This window comes from Pantherophis guttatus, chromosome 1 (genome assembly GCF_059756535.1).
Source record: "Pantherophis guttatus breed Tessera chromosome 1, ASM5975653v1, whole genome shotgun sequence".
NCBI classification, from domain to species: Eukaryota; Metazoa; Chordata; class Lepidosauria; order Squamata; family Colubridae; genus Pantherophis; species Pantherophis guttatus.
The window spans coordinates 79,935,068-79,953,882 of NC_142063.1; the positions used below are offsets into that span (position 1 = coordinate 79,935,068).

An 18,815-nucleotide genomic window follows, 5' to 3' on the forward strand; every position below is an offset into this window, starting at 1 on the left:
AAAGGCTCACGTCCATTTGCTCCTCTTTTATGTCTTATGGGAGGGGCCAATCACCTCCAAACCTTACTCCTGAGTCACCCTTTTTTTTTTCTTAATTGTTCTTTTTTTTCTTCTTTTTTTAAATTTGATTTATATGCCGCCCTTCTCCGGAGACTCAGGGCGGCTTACAATGCGTTAAGCAATAGCCTTCATACTTTTGTATATTTATACAAAGTCAGCTTATTGTCCCCACAAACTGGGTCCTCATTTAACCTACCTTAGAAAGGATGGAAGGCTGAGTCAACCTTGAGCCTGGTAAGATTCGAACCTGCAGTAATTGCAGGCAGCTGTGTTAATAACAGGGTGCATTAAACCACTGTACTACTAAGGTTCTTGCCTCTGGCAGCTCTGCACATGCACACACTGGGAACAGGCTCACACTGTTCTTATGTCTCGCTGATGTCAGATTCCGGAGGCTCCGGAGGCAGCACATAACTACCAGATGGCCCTGGCCCCCTCTCTGCCTCTGACACAGAGCCCTGTTCTGAGCCTTCCCCAGACTCCAGGACTGGCCCACGTTCCTCCCCAACCTCCTCACTGTCTGAATCTGCTGCCAGCTTTTCTGGCCGCTGGTGGGCCACAACAGAGAACTGAAGAAGCTTCTTGGATGAGAAGCGAAATATTTTTCAAGGAAAAAACCCAGGAAAATCTAGTTGCCTTTGCAAAGCACCTTTGGGACCACCATGTCCTAGATGATTGAGAATCTCCATACACACCAAAGAAATTCGATGCCTGGTCACAAAATAATCACACCCAATTCAAATAATTTCTAAACAGGTAAAACGTAGATGAAGTAAACATGTAATACTGGGCAGAACTAGAAACATGAAGATGCAATTCCTGATAATTGAGATATTTTATTTTTCCTTAAGGCCAATAGCAGACATTTATGAGTTCTACAAATATTCATGAGAGGCCTTTAGTTTTGACCATAAATTGTTTTTCTAACTAGTAGAATTAACTCAAATTTCTATTCCTGTTTTATTATTTTCACAAAAATTACAAAATGAGTCATATTACTAGACACACAGGATTAGTTTGCAGGTGTTAGTAACATTGGTAAACATCATTGGCTAAAATTTAATTAGGCTGCTGAGCTTTTTGTAAATTAGAGAGTTGGAAGTTTTTAGCATTAGGTTACCAGGTATCAATTTTTTTATATTCACAATTAACAAATGAAATCAGGAAGATGATCAGTATTGGAAGTAATCAGTTAAGGAGAATCTCTGATAGTGTGGTCACAGCAACAGTACGAGGATTATAGTTTAGGAAAATGGACTTTGAAGGTTCTTGGCTCAGGTATTCTATAGTCTTTTGCTGAGGGACTTCTGATAAACATGCTACAATATATCATTCAATATGATGATTTTAAAAAATGATACTTTGAGTTGTGAATATTTAAGTCCACAGTCATCTTAGATTTGAATAAGTCTGTGCTAGTGTAAGTCAATAATGATAATTATAATCTTAAAACAAACCCCACAGGATGGGAAGAAGGCATCAGTCTTTTATGGTTGGAGGAGAAAATCTTTGGGAGCGGCATAGTTAGCCTGGCTAATGGATGAAACTACGATACACAGTTTGGCTTCACACATTGCCCTAAGCAACAGGGTTTTTTCAAATCATGACTAAAGTCCAGTGGCTTCATTCACTTAAAGCTCCAGCAATTGCAGTATGGAAAAATACAATCATATCTCATGCAGTTGGCCTGAGATACAATTCAGTATGCCATCTCTCTGGGCTTGCTTTTGTAATGTCAGGTGCACCGAATATATGGTGTAGGAAATGATGTTATTTCTGCTTGGCTATGGGTAATGCTGTGAAGGCTTTTAGTCAGAAAAGAATCATCCCAAAATTATTTTCTGTGCCTTTTATTTAAACAAAATTGCCATCATCAACTGGTGTTTTCTGGATTTGCTGGGATTGCAACTGGAATTCTTAGCTGGCATCCTGCCTGGAGTAGTAGGTGATACAATTCAAATTCATCTGGATGTCACTACATTGGAAAATGACTTCAGGAGACAGGCCATATTTAGTCAAATGGAAGTTTATTTTTTGGAACCCAAAGATATTTGAAATTATCCCAGAGAGCTTCATGTAGGATCTTGTAGAAGGCAGTTTAAGTATCGTTCATGTTCTTCTATTCCTGTCCTTTTCCATGCCATCACAAAGACAATTCTGGAAATATGTACTGCAATTTTGTAGGAGGGAGCAACTAGTAGATAGAGATCTGATTTCTGTATTCAGTTCATAGCCTGCAGTTGCCCATCTGCAAAGAGTTTTTCATCCTGCTATGTCTTATATTTGGAGAATAAAAAAAACTTTGAGAATATAAGTTCCCTTAACAGCATTTTTATCAGTTGCTTTGAAATTTTGAATGAAAGATGCCTACGCTTGTTCCGGCTGCCAGAAAAAGGAGATAAGAAAAATAATTGCTACTGAGGACATCAGTTTCAGAAAGGAAATCTCTGTCCTGTTTTGTAATTAATGGACTTCTGTCTACCACCTGCAAAAAAGAATGGGTGGACTAAGATTTTCTAACCCATTCATTAATGCTGTGTACAAATGTTTGTCTCCAATATCTACATGTAATGTGACAGTAGAATTAAATAAAACTGCATGACCTCTAATGGAAAGAGTATGAAACTCATGGCAAGACAAATACCGTGAGGATCCTGGCTTTCATGGGCATGAAGGAGTTAATCCTGGCAGGGTTTTTATGTACGTCAGAGCAAGGTTTCTGCCTGTGCAGCACTTAGCCTGGATTGAAAATTCTTGTTCCTTTTTTTGTTGTCGTTAAGATTTCTTTGCGGTTGGCAATTCTCCTTTTTTTTATATTACCTCCACCCCACCCCCAAGAAAATGCACTAGGGAGACAATCATCTTTATCTTCCAGGGTCTATGTTAATCAAGTTTTTACCAAAGCTTGAAAAATACCATTCTGGGGGTGGGGTAGGGGAGGAGGGAGTTACAATTTTTAATTCAAAGGAGAAAAATAAATATTTTTAGTGAACATATATAAATGTCTAGTTTCCTGTGGATCCCAAACATCAATTTTACTCGATTTAATTGAGGAGTTGTAGAGTTGTAGAGTGGTGATGTTGTAAAAAAGACCCAGATGTCATTAAGGAACAGATCTAACAGTCAATATGCATCTAATGATATAAAAATATCTGCATGACAGTGTTTAGGAATAGATAACCTGGTACTTTGGACTCCAGTTCCCTTATTTCCTTGTCATTAGCCATGAACATAGATGGATGAAATCTGTTCAAAGCTAGGACAAAAGTATTCATAGGGCAATTCTTTTCAGTTAATGTTTCCACTGCAAAATGGTATGATTCAGCGGATTTACAGTTCTTTATACAACATGCCATTTATTAATATTGGAGTTTCTTCTGTGACTGATTTAAAAAAAAACAATCTCCAATTTTTGGTATCTCAGATTTCTTTGCAATCATCTGCTTTATTCTAGGGCGGGTCTAAGAAACAATGAGCTTAATATTCACTGGACTGTTCTTTCTCATATTTATTAGTGTCTTTTTTTCAAATAGATCAGATCAATCCTTTAAAAAAGGCTGACATATTTTATTCTTAAAGCTATAGTTGATTTAATTTGTGGATCAGCTAATTGCACTCTCTGAAAAGTCTATTTAAATTTACCAAGGAAAGGATTCGTGAAATAAGGTACCAGAAAAGGTGGGCACATTGGCATACCCTTTATGTATAGTTAAGCATTAAACTTGCCTACAACTGTGCAATATAGCAAGGAAACTCACATCTAGAGGAACAAAAGGAATGACCAGTCAAATTAATGATCACTGGCCAGCTTCTAGTGGATCATGAGATATTTGAGGCCTCACTAGGTACATCTTGTATACCTAAAAAAGATTCCATGCATATCACAAATTAATTATTGCCAAAAACCTGTGTAAGCTATTCTGGGTTTGCACTTGTGTTTGTAAATTCAGAATGCATTAGTGAAGCAGAGATGTGGAACGGACAACCTGTGATTCTAAGGCTGCAGGCAGTCCATGGCCTACTTTCAAAATCCTCTAAGGGTTACGTTTAGATTTTTAATATGAGATACCTGTCCCATTTCCCATGCTTGCTGCATAAGTGTCAAAAAGACAAAGAGAAAAAGAGGTATTTGGTAGGAAGAAAAGAGCTTTCTCCATCTACTTCAGCCCTTGAGGAACTCAGCTCACCCCTGCTTAAAAATCAAAACAAAGAAATAATCACAAAATGGCGTACATATATGTATGAAAGTGAAATAGAGATACCTTTTTCTGGTTTTCATTCAAGTAAGAAGTAGAAGCATTCTCCTATATTTAGCTACTGGAGGTAAGGGAACTGCCCATCCTATTTTATGCAGGAGTATCTATTTTTAGGGTCTTAAAGAAAAAGTGATGCTAAATATGGATTCAAGCTGCCACCTGGAGGATTCCAGATGTGTTGGCAGCTATTTTCATCACAATCTGTTGTTCAACAGTTTAACTGATGGAGGGAAGAGTAGTTGGGAGAGTGAGAATGCATTCAGGGTTTCTGAAAATCTTGTTGGTGTGTCACCTTATTAACTAGAAACTGATTTATGAAGATGTGTTTCTGTATTACTGCATTGTTAGGTTGATCTAGTTTTTTAGGAGCCTCTCATTACTCATGAAAGTGAATGTAAGAATGATTTTTTTTCTAGAAAAATGATACTGGACTCTTACAATGTTTCTCTAATACAGGTTTCATATTACATATTCAAGGGTGGTACTGATGGAGACAAATAGAGCAGTTATTTTCATAAATAATTATTTGTTGCCCATCATTATATTCAAGTTTCCTTCCAAATTTCAGTTAAATATTTGTTTCTTTTTGCTTTTGTTCAGTGTCTTTTATGCACAACTGGCCTTGAAAAATGTCTGAAGATTTAAGTGTATACAACATGCAGTATCTGGACTGCTGTAAAAAGGTTAGCTCCATGTCACATGAAATATATATATTTATGTTTTATGTTGCTATTTTGCATATAGATATCTCAATTTTTCATTCTTTTAAAAGAGGCATGTTGGTTAGATTCAAGGAATGGCTGCAGATTAGCAATATAATTTTTTCATAAAGATAGATATTCAGCAATATATTAATGTACTGTATGTATGTGTATGTATACAAACATACATAAACTGTAATAACATCGATTTCTCCTTTGCAAAATACAGTACATGTGCATATTCCATTCGTGTATAGAAATAAACCTGTAACTCACCCCTTCATCTTTTGTTATATCTTGCATTAAGTCCAGTACTCTCCTCACCTTTTATTTACAGTTCTTCTCATATTTTATTTAAAACTGAGTGTTAACTTTCCTGCTCTAGATACCAAAGATTAAACATGTACATTTATATATTAGATTAGGCAATACCACCATATTTTCACATTTCTCACATTTTAAAAGAGCTCTGAAGTATATAAATCAGCAGTAAAGTATGTCAGTATTTTAAACTTGATTTCAACAACTGCTAAGGAAGGCATGGTATGCCAGATATTGAGCTATCACAATTAAAATTTTTAACAGGTTCTTATCAAACTGTATTTGAATCACTGTCATTGAAAAATCTGGGACTGAGTAAAAAGCAAACACTGGATTCAAATTAATCCAATTTAAATTCAACTCAAATGAAAAGAGTACCAAATCTAGCTTTCAAATTTTACTAGTGCAATAGAATAGGGTTATCTCTTATAAGGTTATAAGAGAAATACACAGCTTTTCCTTATAATTGACTCTACAGAAAACTTTCTTATGAATTTGAATTAACTGATTTTAGACAAGTTGTGTATTACTAGTCTAGAAATGGAAAAGCAATGGAACTATTGGTAGTGGGTTAACAGAATATCTGTCTGGATTCACATATTGTGCTGAACTGTGGCTTAACCATGATTTAATATACAAATCACCAGAGTCCAGAGTCATGCCTTGTGTTCAGCTAGAACTAAACAAATCATCTTAATGTGTTTAGTAACAAGACCCATGGCTCTCTTTTGTAGAGCAAATCAACTATAATAACAAATCTGAAACTCTACCAACTACTTTTCTCCTTGAAATAACTCTGTAACTGCCACCTTCTTTCAAATGAAATTTTAGATATTTTATCATGTAATAAATATAGAGTTAAAATCAAGGGATGATTCTACATATATAAGCAAAAATCTTCTTATCCCATGAAATGTGTATATTAATAAATGTCATGGAATGTGGAATTTTGGGCTAAGGTACTAGTGTATCATGTAACACAAATTTCACCATAAAAAAAGAGAGGAATCAAAATTCTGTTTATTAATAATTGTTTATTTTTGCTTCAAGTTTTGTGCCCTTGTTGATTCAACAATGAAATCTGTAATTTGGTCCTTTAGTTGACCAAACTGGATGCTGATTAAGAAACAGACCACTTGTCCTATTTGCTAACATGCTCTCTCTCACTTAAGTGTTTAGACATACAGAGAAAGAACATGTGTGGATATGCCTTTAACATTTGCAGTTTACACTCAGTTGGGTAAAATAATTAGTAAAGACAGGCTAAAGGCTGCAAAGGGCTTCTAATATATAATGGATTAAAAGAAACCTTCGAAATTACATTTCTTTCTTGTTTTTCTTTTTTCTTGTAAACCATAATATAAATGATTTCACACAATGTTGTTTTCACTATTCCCCCCACCCCCCCAATAAAAGCAACAATAGATAGAAGGCTGCTTGTTCTTAAAATGTACTAAAATGATTTGCAATCTCCTGTGTTATCTCAGTATCTTTCTCTGACTTGGTAATACTAAAGTATGGACTGGATGAAGAAGTAGAATATGAGCTCCTGATGCATGAAAAGCTAATTATGCCTTCCTCTTACATATAGTGTCTGGTGCAATGAAGTGCTTTGCATTTTCATAGATGTGTTAAGACAAGAAGCAGGTTAAATTTTATGCTGGCATCCAATCAAATATTGTGGAAAATCTAATGATGTTCGGGACATAGGCACATGGAAGTTCTCTGGGCTCAATATTTATTTATACAATTGTCTGGTATACTATAGTTCTCCAAAGATATTCTTGCTTCTGAATAATACAACCAACCTCCAATTCTTACTAGAAATAGTATTTTCCAATTTCTATTAGCTCACTTCATTTCAAGTCTATTAATGAACAATGATTTTGCTTTCTTAGAAAAAAAAGGGAAGAAGATTGTAATATTTAAGGAGAATGTCTTTCATTTTTCATGAGTAAATGACACTGAATGGCACGAATTCGATTCTTTGCTGGTGCAAATTCAGGCTGAAGCTTCAGTGTAGATTCATACCATCGCATTGCCTTCTCAAACTCCTCCTGTAGGAATCCAAGATCCAAAATGATCAGTATTCAAAGCAGGGTTCACATCTACTTACCTTCCCTACCAGTTCGGAAGTGCATGCGCCGTGCGCGCTCATGTATTACATATGTGCACGGACCCTCTGCGCATGAGCAAACCCTTCTGCACACGCGCAGAGGGTAAAAAACAGGTTACTTCCTGGTTAAAACCAGGAAGTAATGACAACCGGGCGGGTGGGCGGAGCCTCGTGCTGCCAATGCTATCGGTTCTCTGAACCACCCCCCCCACCATTGTTACCGGTTCAGCCGAACTGGTCCAAACCGGTAGCATTTCACCCCGATTCAAAGTAATTTATAACAAAGTATATACCATACTTTGTTAAGTTATTAGGGATAGAGTGCTGAATCTTAAAGTATCTTCAAGTATTGAAATATTAAGCCCAGGCAAATGAACATAACAAACAAGATTTTCTTTTTTTTAATAGAAAATTTTTTCCCTGTCATGGTTGAAAATTATATGGATTTTCTTGCAATAGAATAATCTGTAATACTTCATTGCAGAACACTATAAAGGTTCAACTGCAAAATACAATATTGTTACTGAAACGTGTAGGCCACAACTCTGCAAGTATTAATACTCATTATTTATTAGAAACATATTCTCTCTTTCCTTCAGCAGCCCACTATGGCTAATTAGCTATTATGTTATAACTTAGTGCTAGTGAACAAACTTGTTAAATATTTAAATATTAAATATTTGTTCTCCCTTTTCTTGGTCAAAACCCAAACTGTATACACTTCCACTTCCTCAATTAAACTTGAACTTTCTCAGTTAAATTAAACCCTATTTATTATTATGCCCAAACTGGGAACAAATATCTACTGACCCATACCTAGTTTTAGTAGGCATCTGTGAATGTACACATAAGAGGTTCTGCACTTGCACATTAGTTCTACTGGAATATTCCACAGATAAAGTACTTTTGGTGAGAGTCCTATTGTCACACATTTATTCAGCCAGATGTGGGTCCTTCTTCTTTCCCATTTCAAAATAGCAATGACAAAACCAAGGGAGTGAAAAGCAATTACACAACTAAGATTGTGAGGTTATGTGAATTCACAGATGACCACCAGAAGAACTGCAGTTACAAATAGGTAGCTGATTCTTCATTATGTTCTCTATGAATGAAGCCAGTGATGCCAAGACTATTCTGCTGCCTGCCTCTGGGAATCAGAATTATGGCTTTATGAATGGAGAAGGCTGTGTCTACTGAGCCAGCCCTGCAAAGCGCAAGATGTCTCAGGCACAATAGGAGTATCTTTCAATACTCCTTGGTCATGCATCTGAACTAATTTGTATCATAATCTGATGGGCTGAAACTGGGATGAACCTGGTTCAATCAGGGTTGAAACCAGCATTCCTTTTCCATATTCCCTATGGCAAAGGAAGAGGCATATATCCTTTAGGAACAGTGCTGATTGATGAAGGCAGAAGATTATGTCTATCATGGCTCCAGGAATTACAGAAAAGTCAGTGTTGCCAAGATTGTGGCTCAACCATATAAAACACATTAAGAGGAGCATGATTATAAATGCCAGTAATTTGATTCTTTATTCTAAGAGACTATATGGGGATTCCCTGCAAGTTGAGAGTTTGTGTAACTTATGAAAAATTTAAACAGTTAGGTTTTGGTCTCAAAAAGAACAGCCTAGGGGACAAGTGAAGATTCAGAATTCAAATCCAAGAAAAAAGACTACATGAATGCTGAGAACAATTCATCCTCTTCCCAAATTAAAGTTTGGATGAGAAACCCAAAGCAAAGTTCAAAAAGACCTGCATAGACAAATGTTAAATTGAGAGATGGGATGCAGTTAAATTGACTGAAAACTTTCAAGATGGAAACATTAAAAAAAGAAAAAAATCCTTTCTTTTACAAACTGCTATTATGTGTTGTAGTCATGGACTGCGGTCTCCTGTTTTTAAACTTCTCTATCACTGAGACTCAAGATGCTATAAAAAGACCTGATTCAGAATTTAGCAATTATTTACTCACCATTGCTACATAAACATTAGCCAAAGTGAAATGATTGACGACAAAATGTGGAGCGATTTCGACTGCCATTGTAGCCACAATGATAGCATCATTCCAAAGCTTTGCATTGTGGAAGATGTTTGCTAAACTTATGAGAGGCACATCCTGCAAAGTAGAACAAATCCAGTGAGAGGTAAATAGTTCTTTAAAAAAAATAGTTCTTTAAAAAAAATCAAGTTATTTAAAATAACAGGTATTTAAAGAATCAGCAGTGTATTTATGATACACAGATTTTAATCCATAAGGGAGAAAAGTCAGCTGTTCCATGCGAAAGTTCTCCAGTCTTATTTAACCAACAAAGTGTCTATGGAAAAAATTCTGCAATTAATATCAATCAATTAAATCAATGAAGATATGAGGATACATTTTTTAAAAAATGACACTTGAAAAATGAGTTCATTTCTACCTAATAGATCTTAAACTTGTTCCGTCATGTTAGGGAAGTAGGATTATAGTTCATTCAAAATTTGTTCTGTCTTTGTAAACCTAAAACACAGACTTAAGACTGGACATTCACTTGCAAGGGTCTGCCCCTTCCCCACTGCAATGCATTCAGCTCCAATTTGTACTCTGAATTCCTATGGTTACTTTTTATTTGGTGCAGAAATACAACAACCAGAAAACTACCCTGCTTTTGTGAATGAAATACCTCTGCACTCCCATTCTCATTTATATATTTTATCAAGGTATTGATGACAGACCATATAAAGTTGACTATTCCATAATTAATTTATATGGGCATCATTCTAAAATCCTTAAAATCAGTGAAAGCATATATAATGCTAAACATAAAATGAAAACTGTAATCACAGATATATTGTCTCCAGTATTATTTACTACACCCACTTTCATGTAATATGGTGTGTGATGTAAGGCTTGCCGCAGGCAATCAATTGCTTTCTTCCCTTGACCTTTTACTCTCCAGTAAAGAGCTGCCATGCTGGAAAGGATCCAAGAAGTTTGATTCTGCCACAAAACACAAGAAAGAAGGAAACTGTCACCAGATGATTGACTACATTTGTTTCACGCTTTCACTATTTTTCACTACCACTCCAGTCTTATTCAAATATCTAGAAACTCAGAACACCTCTCTCTTAGTAAGGTACACTTTGTATAGGGAGCCATACTGTCAGAGGATGTATGTTGGATTTTATTATGGTTACAAGTAATTTAATTTTTACTTCAAGATAAAAACTTTGATTTTTGCTTAGCAGAGAAATACTGCCACTTTGTGGTGACTAAAAATCAATTCCTTAAAAATCTGTTTTTGAACTAGTGGGTACATTTGGAATGTTGACACTATAGTGACGCCACTCTCACAGAATGGTTCCTGAAGTACTAGAGCTTGTCCATCCAATCAATAGCTACTGAAGTGGGAAATCAAAAACACTGCTAAACTAAAATGCAAACTGGTGACGATAAAGTAACTTCTCCAAGAACTTCAATACAAAGCAAAGGTGGAGTCCAAACACAAATACCAAGACATATTTTTCTGCACCAAACACAACAAAACACAACAAACACAAAAGGCAAGCAGCCGATCCTCAGAGAAATACATATATTGAGGCAAAACATGCAGCTACACCAAAGAGGAAGGTGAGACATGTATGCTGCTCACAGAAAAATCAAAGCATAAAACAGACAACAGACCGCTATCAATAAATCTGCATATTCCATAAACAGATCAGTGGAAAGACATCCCCTCTTATTATTGGCTGTCCCAATCTAGCCTATAGGATGTTCTGTACTTGTACCCTGCTCATGTATTTTTTACACACTTCACAAGAACAAAAAAAAATGCACCTGCAACTTTTACTTTCTAATAATTTTTCTTTGAAAAAATGTTGATGGTCTTGGAAAAAAATGCTTTGCTTTGAGGAATAAGAATTACCGTACATAATAGGTAGACAGACTGATAAAAGCAGGAAATCCCTGAAGGTTCTAAGAGAGGTTAAGAATCCAAGTGTTTTGGGAGCCTTTCTCCAATGGAGTGTCTTGAAAGTAGTAAGATGATGATGGGCTGCAAGGCAGATAGGGAGCTTGGGATGGACACTAATATATTGATATTCTTTTCAGGACAAAGAACTGCTGGTCTCCCTAAAAAACTGCATGGTTGTTTGAATTGCTTTGAGACTTCGACATACTCCAAAAAGGAAATAAGAATATGTCTATTAGAGCCCAGTTTGAATCATTAGATTCAGAAGCTGAAGAATTTGATCAGACTGAGTATTGGCCAACGTCAGGTGAGGAGCTACAGGTATACAATAAGTCACTGGACGCACAGCTAGAGCTAGGCAAAGTCCTGAGCCCAGCAACATACTGCAAATTATGAACAGAATATCTAAGGAACTCAACCCATCTACCTTAGAAGAAAGAAGTGTGACTCAATCAGTTAAGATGGTGGTAAGGGTTTTAAATGAGAGATGGTTTTCATTACTGGTTCTAACTGGCAAACAACGTTCAAATTTCTCGCCCATGACATGATTCTGCCTGTACAATGTTGCTGGTTTACCTAGGACCCACCCTTTTTATGATTTTGTAATCCCTTAATTCGGGGTATAGTTGGATGGAGCTGAACTCGCTGGATGCTCTTCCTGATGCCACACAGAGTTCTCAGCAGATATTTTTTCTTTGTGCCCTGGAAGAGAAACATTTGCTGCTATCTAGGATTGAACTAGCTCTTACTGGGAAACAACACTGCTGCTGGATTACCTAGAACCTTGGATTGAAAAAAAGATTATCCTTGAATCTCCCTGAATTTGAGATTTGTCTTTCTGTACACTTTTTCTAAACCAAGCTCTTATGCCTGTTTTCTATGCTGAAAGCTTTTATGTTACTTTGGTGAAAGATTTATGATTGTTAACAGAAGCTAGTTATGGGTGTGTAATTGACAGCACAAAACAGACTGTTTGCTACCCCCACATCAAAGGAGTTGACGCCTTTAACTTCAGTCACTGAAATGGAGGAATTACAAATTGAAATTCAACTACTGAAGGTACAGCTTTTCAGACCACGTAACAGAATTTATGAGTAGCACCTCCAGCACCATGCTATAATGCCCCGAAGACTTTCTCACAGACCAGGTTAAAGCTGGTGTTGTTACCACCTTATTCCCTGGCTGAACTGTAAAATGAGCTACTGATCTGCAACTCCAATAGTTACTGTTTAATTATGACAAATTTGTCAAGCATTTCAAGTTGATGTTTGAAGTCCTAACAAAATCAGTTATAGTAAATGAAGTATTAGAGAGCTACATAAGGGAAGCCGGTCAATAGCTGATTACGTAAATGACATCAGGCTCTTAGCACAAGACCTGGAATGGAATGAGGTGGCTCTGATGGATTATTCCCAGAAAGAATTTGCAGATGAGATCCTGGATAAATTGACCTGAGTGGAATGCCTTCCCTCCTTGTAAGACCTAAGGTATCTACTGATACCACATATTGATGGATACCTTAAAATTGAGACTGGTGTTGTCCAGCTCTCATCTGGGTACAATGTTCCTTTAAGACCCCAAATCAGGCACCTGGATCCTTAAAAGTAATATCAAGTGCTGGCTAAATATTTTACCTCGGATTGGGTTTAGTTGAGCAGTTGTGGTCCCCCAGTCTTGAAACACTTCTAGACTGGATACAACCATATCCAACCATATCTGTTAGAACCAATGCAACAACAAGATCTCATTTATCTCAAGAAAAAAAGAGGGTCAAGGGCATTGGGTCACTACACGCCCTATATGCCAAAAAACAGGCTACATCCGATCTAGAGGTATTTCAAGACTGGGGAACCACCACTGCTCAATTAGACCCAATCCCAAGTACAATATTTAGCCAGCACTTGATATTACTTGTAAGGATCCAGATGCCTGATTGCCCAGCTCTATAGTAATGACTTGATTTTGAAACCATCAGTATTTTCATGGGCATTTCTGGAGGCTGATGGGATCCTGGAATACTCCATCCTGCCTTCGGTATTTAGGAAAACAATTGATGGTCAATGCCTACTACTAGGACTAGCAGTCTGGATGGTGCTGCATAGCTCCATAAACATGATCTTCAAATCATTTAGTCAAAATGAATGGCATGCTTCAGTTCACAGAACAAATGAGAGTCAATTTCTATTGAATTCTCCAGTGGTTCTAGCAACCAAAGTAGAAATGAAAATATGATCAGACTTCCAGTTAAAAATACAAACTTCAATGATGTTTTCAGATTGATATCAAGAAGTTGATCAGCTACCACCACATCATCCCTTTCCTATTCATCTTGGGCTCCTGGGGTCAAGATCTCAGTGAGGTAGCTATACTTTCTTTCAGAATCTGAAGTTACAACTCTGCAAAATTTTGCACACCCACAAAAAATATTCCAGATGGGAGTTCATTCATTCTTTCACTTCACTCACAGCTATTCCTATATTTGTCAAGAAAAAATTCAGGAGAATTGAGGCTCTGCAATGACTACAGTGCTCTCAGCTAGTTCGCTATTTGAATTGGTACCCTCTACCTCTCAGGGTTGCTAGGTCTTCTAAGGCAGCCTGTCAAGCAGCCTTGTATGGCCAGCTGGTGTTTTTAAAAATTCAATAAATTCACCATTCTTGTTGCCTTGAAAGACAGGCTGGTAAATCCCTCCAATGCCTCCTGTTCTCACCAATGCCACTAGCTCCAGCACTGCTCACTACCAAGCAGCTGATCACCAAATAGCATACCCAATTTTCCTTGACAGCCCACAATTACTCTCAAATTATCAATGTAGTCCTTCACAAGTTGTACAGGCATGATCTAAGAAATATCCAAATTTTCAAAAAACTCAAGAGGAACCTATGGTATAACTGGTATAGTTATGAGAAGGCAAAAGGTAAACTGTTGTTTTGCACTTTGTGCAGTCATTCTGAATAGATGGAAATCTGTCTGGATCATGCAGAATCACCATGTCATTCTGATACCTGATAAATGACATTTGGAGAGACTGGTACCCCTTGAAACTTGAAGGCATTTACTGAAAGCTCAAAATCCTGTGCAAGTTCCAACCGAATACAGGTATTCCTCGTTTAATGAGCATTTGTATAATGACTGATCAAAATTATGATTGCACTAAGTAGTACTTATTGGTTATGGCCATTGCAATGCCCCCGTGATGTGATCATAATTTGGATGCTTGGCAGCCTGCCCACATTTATAACAGCAGCTCAACTCCCCTTCATCCACTTCTCTCTCTCTCATTTTTGCCTTTTTGGCCACCTTACACTCTGTCACCCCTACTGCTATGCATTATCAATGTGGCCCTTTGTCCTTTAAAAGTAGCGCAAGCTACTTGACTATTACAAGCACAGGAAAGTACTTCAATTAACTGGAAGGGTGAGCCTGAAGGACTTAAGTTATTTATTGATTTCAGCTAGGATACTCCCTGAATCCTAAATCCTCAGTGTGTGGTGGTGGGCAGTGGTTAAATGGAGGTATAATGTTAGGGATCAATCTGAGCCTTCAGATTCAGACCAGTCTGAACCTCAGCTTGTGTCATACAAATTGGCTGAAGAGACCATACCTGAGGAGACACGGGTGAAAGCTGAGGTTTAGACTGTTTAAACTTTTCAGCTTTTCAATCTAACTTAGAGGTTTAGAGACTTAGAGTGCAGTGGCGCAGGGGTTAGAATGTATTGCAGGTTAGTTCTGCTGACTGCCAGGAGTTCGATCCTGACCAGCTCAAGGTTGACTCAGCCTTCCATCCTTCTGAGGTGGGTAAAATGAAGACCCAGGTTGTTGGCGGCAATATGCTGACTCTGTAAACCATTTAGAGAGGGCTGTAAAGTACTGTGAAGCAGTATGTAAGTCTAAGGGCTATTGCTATTATTAAGTGCTAAGTTAAGCAAAGTCCAAGATCCAGCAACATCTTGAAAATTAAGAACAAAGAAACAAACTATCACTTGAAAAAAGCATGACTCCATCAATCATTCAAGCTAAGACGTAGTTTTAGTGATTGGCTCTCTATGGGAATGGTACACAACAGTTGAAATTCTTACCTATGACTCTATACTATTGTTGGCTTACCTGAAACTTTGAAATGAAACTCTGATCTTCCTGAAATCAAGACTGGTTGCTCCAAAGTCTTTGGTAAAGTAAGATGGACCTATTTTCTGCCCAGAAAGCTTTGAGTTTATAGTGAGCTTTGTATTATTTTGGGGAAAGATTTATGAATGCAAAAAATATATTGAGCTTGTTATCAGCTGGCAGTTCCTTTGGAATAATATATATCACGTTAATGTAATTGTTCTCATTTTCTTCTAAACACTTCCTTACTTGTTTGATGCATTATCTTTGACTCTTCTGATTAATATTAATATTTTTTCTGAAAAGCTATTATCGTATTTTTCGGAGTATAAGACACACTTCCCCCCCCCTAAAAGAGGGTGAAAATTTGGGTGCATCTTATACACCGAATGTAGCCCCGCCCACCTGCCAGCCCCCACCCTTCAGCCTCCATGCGTCCTCTCAAACGGAGCTTTTGGAGGCTACAATCTCAGCCTCTCAAACGGAGCTTTTGGAGGGTGAAAAAGCAAGGTTCTCTTTACATGTATAGGCAACTTGGCTCTTATTTTGGCAATTTGGGGAACTGTAATTGGAACATACTTGGAATTTACCATTTTGAGGGATGGCTAATGTTTAGAGAATCCTACATATCACAACCACAGCCACATGGAACTAAACTAAGAAAACCTAAACTTGTGTTATTTCAAATGCATGCAGCTACCTTTTCAAGTACTTTGGCAATTCGAGTACCAACTTGTTCTAAAGACTGTGGTGGATATTGGTCTTTTCCAAGATTCTGCAGTACCTGTGAATCAAGAAAAAACAAACATTCTGATATAATTTCTATCAAATTGGCCTGACAGAAAGAGATACAGTCTCTTTCCTTCTGAAAGGCTGTGCCCAGTATTCTTGCAGATTTCTATTCTGCAATTAATACACATGGTTAAAAAATTACTACTTCCAAATCTGTGCATATAAAAATCTTTTAAGAACGTTTTAGTTCAATAATTAAGATTTACAAATCTGGAATCCTCAAATTAGAAAACTTTAAGAAACTCATGAGCAGATCCCATGATAAAATCAATTAACCGTGGTGAGTTTTTCAGAAATTAGATACATCTTTGTCTAAATTTGGGAACCCATTTTTATGGATCTGTTATTCACAAAATAATTTTATTCTTTCCTCACTTGCCCAGTATAATGTTGTTCTCTGCAAACTAAATTCTCCAAAGTCATAGATTTCATGCCTAAAAATAGGAAAGTTAAACAAATATTTGTTCCATGAAATCTGATGATGCAATCTGATTTTCCAAACATCACGTGTGTACATGCTTGTGAGCAACTAGTGGCGCAGAGTTAAGAAACTGTTAACCAGTGAACATTTATCTAGAAAAAAACTTGTAGCTTCCTATCAGCTGAACTTCGTATGGATGAAGTGAAATCAGCAACTCGTGAATAAATCAAATAATACTGATTTCAAGTGAGTCTGTTCTAAGCATGCGGTTTTTAGATCGACCCCAAGCCCATATGAGAGCACAACCCTACCTCTTTCAGCTGACTCTCTCCCATGTAATGAAGACTGGCTCGATTGGCAACGCCATGGAGGTGATCCAATGTATGCATGCTGGCAGGCAGGTTGGCATTGCAGAGAGGCTCCATGGCGGGCTCTTGCAGGGAAGTGGCAAAATCAATGTGCTCTGTGATGCTACAAGAGACAGAGAATTGTTAAGATATTAAAGGAAACAAATATATCTACATATCTAAATGAATATATGAAACCAATTCCGAGATTTATTTAAGAAGCTTTATACCTGACTCACATTTTGCAAAATATTTTTAATGTTTCTATCATATTGGAAAATTCCCTTACACAAAAAAGTTTATGTGAACAACATGTGATTAACTCCAGTACTGTGTTTTCTTACATCATTTTGAAATTATAGTAGAGGAAGAAAACAATGAAAAGTCTTCCTAACAGTGAACTGTTAAGGGGAAGGGAAAGACTGCTATACATGAATTTGATTCTGTATAGTTTCCACTTCCTAAGCTACCCTTGGGTTTTTCTGGTAATTGAACTTCCCATTCAAATACCAAGAATACTGAATGCTGTTTAGTTATGGCCAGCTAAGTGTTACTACAAAACTGGATGGATTAACAACAATGTCTGAATCCAAGAACATTGTACTTTTTAGCATAATGCTCTGCTTTCTAAAGTAGGATGGATTTCCAGTGGGTGAGCAAGAAGTTCCAGACTTAATACGGTTTGCTGGAGTATGACATCCTTGCTGCTTACTTATTACTGCATTACATTTATTAAGCTTCGATGCTTCCTCCACAAATATTTAGCATATTTTAGTAGAAAGACATACCTGATTTAAAAACTGTATTCCACCAGAGGCAGCTTCCTAATATGGTTCTACAGATGCCATCTGGGGAATGTCATTTTTGCATTTACCCACCAAATTTAATAATAATATATACAAATGCTTACCTGTAGATAAAACACATTAAGCAAACAATAAATGCTAGTTGAGCAGAACATTACTCTATCTCTCTCCTTCTAATAGATGTAAGTTAAAAGAGGAATCCACACATTTTGGACTCTGGGCAGTTCCCTACGACTACTAAATTGTGGATTAACTCTGCATAGGGAAACATAAGCCAGTGTAGAGTCAAAGATGATAAATCTGATCTAATCTGAAGTTAACAGGCTTTCATATCCAAGAACTTCTGTATTGTTAGGTTTGAGATTTAGCTTATTGGGACACATCTCCTGTTTTCCCTGGAGCTGAAATATATAACTGGGTGACATCAGCATACTGATAATACTTGGTTCCACGTGTTACAGATGCCTCAGGGCAGTAGTGGTATTCACTTACTTTCACTACCGGTTTGCAAATCTGAGCGCTCATGTGTGCCACTTCTACACATACACAGAGTCTTCTGTGCATGCGCAGAGCATCTGTGATGATGTCCAGACAGGTGGGCGAAGCTTCCTGCTGCTGCTACCAGTTCGCCTGAACTGGGTAGAACCGATAGAATGCCACCACTGCCTCAGGGATTTCATATTAAAATAGGACTGTATCAAAACTGAGGCACTGGACAATTATAGTAATACTTAATCTTAGGCCAAAGTTATAAGACAATCACAGCCTGATACAGAAATAATGGTTTATTACAGTCAGTTTTTCCCCTCCTAATGTTTTTTTTCTGGAAGTGCAGAGACAGTACCCCCCCCCCCCCCCCCGATCAACCAAGTGTTGATCCACTGGTTGTGACAGGAATGGACTAATTGGCTTGTTGTCTGAGCCTGATATTGTGAG

At 37.2% G+C, this 18,815-nt stretch overlaps 1 protein-coding gene across 2 annotated transcripts in view; it reads right to left on the reverse strand.

Moving 5' to 3' along the window:
• Positions 1-6,352: 6,352 nt before the first annotated feature.
• Positions 6,353-18,815, reverse strand: part of TTC17 (tetratricopeptide repeat domain 17) — a 56,107-nt gene continuing 43,644 nt past the window's right edge. For both annotated transcript variants that reach the window (XM_034417403.3, XM_060687594.2), the window contains exons 22-26: positions 17,038-17,197; positions 16,214-16,297; positions 10,317-10,436; positions 9,432-9,575; positions 6,353-7,395 (exon numbers count right to left, since the gene is read on the reverse strand). In XM_034417403.3, coding sequence (XP_034273294.2) covers positions 7,264-7,395; positions 9,432-9,575; positions 10,317-10,436; positions 16,214-16,297; positions 17,038-17,197 — 640 coding nt within the window. In that variant the 3' untranslated portion in view covers positions 6,353-7,263. The remainder of the gene's footprint in view (positions 7,396-9,431; positions 9,576-10,316; positions 10,437-16,213; positions 16,298-17,037; positions 17,198-18,815) is intronic.